The sequence below is a fragment of the Penaeus monodon genome, chromosome 27, assembly GCF_015228065.2.
Source record: "Penaeus monodon isolate SGIC_2016 chromosome 27, NSTDA_Pmon_1, whole genome shotgun sequence".
Classification (NCBI taxonomy): Eukaryota; Metazoa; Arthropoda; class Malacostraca; order Decapoda; family Penaeidae; genus Penaeus; species Penaeus monodon.
In genome coordinates this window covers 29,799,967-29,802,623 of record NC_051412.1, presented here as the reverse complement: position 1 = coordinate 29,802,623, position 2,657 = coordinate 29,799,967, and the positions used below count along the sequence as shown (strand labels likewise).

The following is a 2,657-nucleotide window of genomic DNA, read 5'->3' as shown; positions in this document are numbered from 1 at the left end:
AGGTGTGTCTGATGCCCAGAAGCAACACGATGTCAACTTCCTCTTGCACAAAATCTACGGAAACATACGTGATGCAAACCTGAAATCCATCGCTGATTCGTTCGATCCCGAGGCTGATTTATCCCACTACAGTGACGATGGTGAAGCAGTTCACAAAATCATGAAAGACCTCAAGGATCACAGACTTCTCGAACAGAAGCACTGGTTCTCTCTCTTCAACCCAAAACATCGTCATGAAGCACTGCTGCTCTTTGACGTTTTCATTAACTGCAAGGACTGGAATACATTTGTCAGCAATGCGGCCTACTTCCGTCAAATTATAAATGAAGGAGAGTTTGTCTACGCCTTGTATGTTGCGGTCATCCACTCACCTCTGGCTGAACACGTTGTACTTCCCCCACTCTATGAAGTCACACCCCATCTCTTCACCAACAGTGAAGTCATTGAAGCAGCTTATCGAGCCAAGCAAACGCAGACACCTGGTAAATTCCAGTCTACTTTCACAGGGACCAAGAAGAACCCTGAACAAAGAGTAGCCTATTTCGGTGAGGACATTGGAATGAACACTCACCACGTTATTTGGCATATGGAATTCCCATTCTGGTGGCAGGACAAATACGGTCATCATCTTGATCGCAAAGGAGAGAGTTTCTTCTGGGTACATCATCAGCTTACTGTCCGCTTCGATGCTGAACGTCTCTCCAATTACTTAGACCCTGTAGACGAGCTGCATTGGGATAAGCCCATCGTTCAGGGCTTTGCACCCCATACCACATACAAGTACGGAGGTCCGTTCCCCTCTCGTCCAGATAACGTAAACTTCGAGGATGTGGATGGTGTTGCCCGAATTCGAGACTTGCTCATCGTTGAAAGCCGAATCCGTGATGCCATTGCTCATGGTTACATAGCTGACAGAACTGGTGAACGCATCGATATCATGAATGAACGCGGCATCAACGTCCTTGGAGACATTATTGAATCATCTTTGTACAGCCCTAATGTCCAGTATTACGGAGCCTTGCACAACACTGCTCACATTGTACTTGGTCGTCAGGGAGATCCCCATGGAAAGTACGATCTACCCCCAGGTGTGCTGGAACACTTCGAAACTGCCACACGTGATCCCAGTTTCTTTAGGCTACACAAATATATGGATAACATCTTTAAGGAGCACAAGGACTCCCTTCCTCCTTACACTCAAGAAGAACTCACATTCGTTGGTGTGAGTGTTGAAAATTTGTCCGTAAATGGAGAGCTTGAGACTTACTTTGAAGACTTTGAATACAGCCTTATTAATGCCGTTGATGATACCGAACAAATTGAAGATGTAGACATTTCTACTTTTGTGCCTCGACTCAATCACAAAGAATTCGCTTACAACATTGACATCAACAACAACAATGGCGAGGAATCACTGGCAACAGTCCGCATTTTCGCTTGGCCTCATCGCGATAACAATGGTATCGAGTATTCCTTTGATGAAGGTCGCTGGAATGCCATTGAATTAGATAAATTCTGGACTAAGTGTAAGTATATCTACTTTAAGCAGCTATGTTTTCTTTATCAATTATTATTAGTTAACAAGTTCATCACAAATAAACTAATGCATTTATCCATGGCCAATTGCAAACACTTGAAAACATTTCTGAAATATATGAAGTTTCATACAATATTCTTTCGGCAGTGACACCAGGAACCAACCACATTGTCCGAAAGTCTTCTGAGTCTTCGGTTACCGTCCCTGATGTACCGAGTTTCCAGACTCTCTTCGATAAGACCAAGGAAGCTTTGGATGGTGGAGACTCCAGCCTTGAAAACTATGTGAGTGCCACTGGCATTCCCAACAGATTCCTACTTCCCAAGGGTAATAAACAAGGTCTGGATTTCGACCTTGTCGTAGCAGTGACCGATGGTAAGGCTGACGCAGCAGTGGATGGCCTTCACGAAAATACCGAATTCAATCACTATGGTTCCCATGGCAATTACCCTGACAATCGCCCACACGGATACCCTCTGGATCGCAAGGTTCCCGACGAGCGTGTATTCGAAAATCTTCCCAACTTTAGTCACATCCAGGTTAAGGTTTTCAATCATGGTGAACATGTCCAACACCATTAATTGAATTAACGAAAGACTTGGCACCTTTAACTTACCTGCTTTCAAATAGATTCGAATTGGAAATGTAACCCTTTCCATCCTCAATAAAAATGTGAAACTTGTGAAGTTGTTTATACCATGCTAAAATATCATGGAAACAATAATGGTATCTTGGTGACATTAATGACCATTATAGCAGTACCACTAACAATGTCTTACTGATAACGATTATAATATCATTGAAGCAAAAATAGGAAATTATAGACAATAAGTTATACTAGTAATAAAAAGTTCAGAGAATACCTTTAAAGTGATAAGTGTAACAATACTGATAATAATAAGGACAACGGTAGCACTAATAACAGCACTAACAATACCACCATACTTCATACCAGTTCTTAGGCCTCGCTTAAATTCGTGGGATCAGGACTGACCGCTAACATTTTACATACACAAAGATTTTCAATGGAGATACCAAATGGATACGTGAATTTTTCTTCTTTCGTGAAACATCATGACAGTATTTTAGTAGAGGCAGAAACTACTTCATTTTATAACGA

The 2,657-nt window shown here is 42.1% G+C and overlaps 1 protein-coding gene across 1 annotated transcript in view; it reads left to right on the top strand.

Annotated features, from left to right (window-relative positions):
* The window catches only part of LOC119590485 (hemocyanin C chain-like), a 46,878-nt gene extending 44,659 nt beyond the window's left edge, over positions 1-2,219 (top strand). Inside the window, exons 3-4 of the mRNA XM_037939141.1 lie at positions 3-1,526; positions 1,685-2,219. Coding sequence (XP_037795069.1) covers positions 3-1,526; positions 1,685-2,118 — 1,958 coding nt within the window. The 3' untranslated portion in view covers positions 2,119-2,219. The remainder of the gene's footprint in view (positions 1-2; positions 1,527-1,684) is intronic.
* Positions 2,220-2,657: the final 438 nt, after the last annotated feature.